Genomic DNA, 2,944 nt, shown 5'->3' on the forward strand with positions numbered 1-2,944 from the left:
TTTATTAACACTTTTTTTTTATTTTACATTTTTTTTGCAGTGTTATAGGTCCCATAGGGACCTATAACACTGCACACACTGATCTCCTATGCTGATCACTGGCGTGCATTAACACGCCTGTGATCAGCATTATCGGCGCTTGACTGCTCCTGCCTGGATCTCAGGCACGGAGCAGTCATTCGTCGATCGGACACCAGGGAGGCAGGTAAGAGCCCTCCCGGTGTCCGATCAGCTGTTCGGGACGCCGCGATTTCACCGCGGCGGTCCCGAACAGCCCGACTGAGCAGCCGGGTCACTTTCACTTTCACTTTAGAAGCGGCGGTCAGCTTTGACCGCCGCTTCTAAAGGGTTAATACCGCACATCGCCGCGATCGGCGATGTGTGGTATTAGCCGCGGGTCCCGGCCGTTGATTAGCGCCGGGACCGACGCGATATGATGCGGGATCGCGGCGCGATCCCGCTTCATATCGCGGGAGCCGGCGCAGGACGTAAATATACGTCCTGCGTCGTTAAGGGGTTAAGCAGCATAGATTTAGATCCCCCTTTAAGCTATGCTGCCTAAAGGGGATCTAAATCTATGCTGCCTAAAGGGGGCTCTAAATCTATGCTGCCTAAAGGGGGGCTCTAAATCTATGCTGTAGGTATAGGGCTCCCCTTTAGGCAGCATAGATTTAGAGCCCCCTTTAGGCAGCATAGATTTAGATCCCCTTTAAGCAGCATAGATTTAGAGCCCCCCCCCCCCTTTAGGCAGCATAGATTTAGAGCCCCTTTTAGGCAGCATAGATTTAGATCCCCCTTTAGGCAGCATAGATTTAGAGCCCCCCTTTAGGCAGCATTGATTTAGATCCCCTTTAAGCAGCATAGATTTAGAACCCCCCCCCCCCCCCTTTTAGGCAGCATAGATTTAGAACCCCCCCCCCCTTTAGGCAGCATAGATTTAGATCCCCCTTACTAGGTTAACTGAGAAACTCTCACACCCTAATGAGAGTTAAAATGAAGATATAAGAGAAAAAAAATAGATTACTCAGTCCTCTCAAAATGATGTATGTATGTATGGTGGATGGATGGCTCAGATGGAAAGAAAGGTACTTCCAGACCAAATAATTGAATAATACATTTAATACAATATTTGTTAGACATAACCTTTTGAGGCTAAACAAAGACAGGCAGACAGTCTGTTGTTTCACTGAACACTGCAACAGGAACAGGATCTCTTTATTACTTATGAGGCATAGACAAAACATGAACTCACAAACGTAACACTGCCATCTAGTGGTCATACAATGTCGTAGGCACATAGCAATGACATACAGTGGTTGTTGCTCATAAAATACAAACCTTGTATGCTAACATCCCCACTCAACATCTACTATCTATGTCAATCCCATTTCTGATCCAAGATCCACAAATCTGTTTCTAGCTAGTGGCTTTGTCAAAGCATCAGCAATCATTTTTTCTGACTCACAATACACAAGTACAATCACTTTCTGATCAACTAAGTCATGAATGTAATGATGTCTGACATCGATGTGCTTGGTTCTTCCATTAATCTTCTCACTTGTTGCAAGCTTAATGCAAGTCTGATTGTCCTCAAATAAGACGGTAGGTTCTGATGTTGCTTCTCCAAGATCCTTGAGTAATTGCTGTAACCACACAACTTCTTTACTGGCATAAGCTGCAGATATGTATTCAGCTTCTGTAGAGGACAACGCCACTGGCATCTGTTTCTTGCTGGACCATGATATAGGACTGTCTCCCAATTTTAATAAGTAACCACTTGTGGATTTGCATGTGCTGTGATCACCTGCCCAATCGGAGTCCACATATCCCACGAGGTTTAAATCACCACTTGCTGACAGTTTCAAATTTAAGTCTTTTGTCTGTTTCAGATATCTCATAACTCTTTTGATCGCATTCCAGTCTCTTTGACGTGGTTTATCAACTCGCCTGCAAAGAAGAGACATGCTGGCTGCAATGTCTGGACGTGTAGTGGTTGCAATGTAGAGAAGTGCCCCCACTGCTTGTCTGTATTGTTCATTGGATGTGAGAAGATCATCTTCTCCTTCTAGCATTGGATAGGCTGTATCCATAGGTGTGCTTGCTCCTTTCGCCTCTGTCATGTTGAATTTCCGAAGAATAAATTAAATATTTGCACTCTGATTCAACAGAAAACTTCCATCTTTCTCACGCTGGATGTCAATTTCAAGATAATAAGTCACTTCACCTAGGTCTTTAGTTTCAAAGTGCTTGTTGAGTACTCCTGTTAACTTTGCAATTTCATTGTTGTTTTTGTGAGCGATGATCAGGTCATCTACATAAATTAGCAGATACATCCACTCAGTGCCTACTTGTTTAGCATATAGGCACGGATCAGCTTTGCTTCTTGTAAATCCTTCATTTAGTAGAACTTGATTAATCTTCAAGTTCCATGCTCGAGCTGATTGTTTAAGGCCATAAAGAGATTTATTCAACTTGCAGACAAGATGCTCTTGTCCCTTTTTCAAATATCCTTCTGGCTGTGACATGTAAATTTCTTCTTCAATATCACCATTAAGAAAAGCTGTCTTAATATCGTGATGTTTCACAATCATTGTAAGCATGGCAGCCACTGTCATTAGTGTTCTGAATGTACTTTGTTTAGCAACTGGAGCAAAAGTAGCATCATAGTCCTCACCGAACTTCTGTGAGTAACCTTTAGCAACCAGCCTTGCCTTGTACCGACAGATTTTCCCTTCAGAGTTACATTTGGTTTTAAAAACCCATTTACATCCTATGGCATGTTTACCTTGAGGTAGCTCTGAAAGTGTCGATGTCTGGAGATCTTTGAGTGATGTCATTTCTTCATCAGCGGCTTTATTCTATACTGGTCTTTCATGCATTGGCAGTTTCTGCATCTCTTTCCATGAACCTGGTTCGGTTTGAACAGTTCTGCGAGCTATGTAAG

General features: G+C 43.4%; 1 protein-coding gene across 1 annotated transcript; it reads right to left on the reverse strand.

Moving 5' to 3' along the window:
* Positions 1-1,101: 1,101 nt before the first annotated feature.
* LOC130285059 (uncharacterized) lies at positions 1,102-2,120 on the reverse strand. Its single transcript, XM_056536187.1, has one exon. The coding sequence runs from the start codon at positions 2,118-2,120 to the stop codon at positions 1,374-1,376; it is 747 nt and encodes a 248-aa protein (XP_056392162.1). The 3' UTR covers positions 1,102-1,373.
* Positions 2,121-2,944: the final 824 nt, after the last annotated feature.

This window comes from Hyla sarda, chromosome 8 (assembly GCF_029499605.1).
Source record: "Hyla sarda isolate aHylSar1 chromosome 8, aHylSar1.hap1, whole genome shotgun sequence".
Classification (NCBI taxonomy): domain Eukaryota; kingdom Metazoa; phylum Chordata; class Amphibia; order Anura; family Hylidae; genus Hyla; species Hyla sarda.

Bases quoted from the DNA above. Each gene is read 5' to 3' on its own strand.
- LOC130285059 (XM_056536187.1), bottom strand. From the start codon at position 2,120: ATGACAGAGGCGAAAGGAGCAAGCACACCTATGGATACAGCCTATCCA.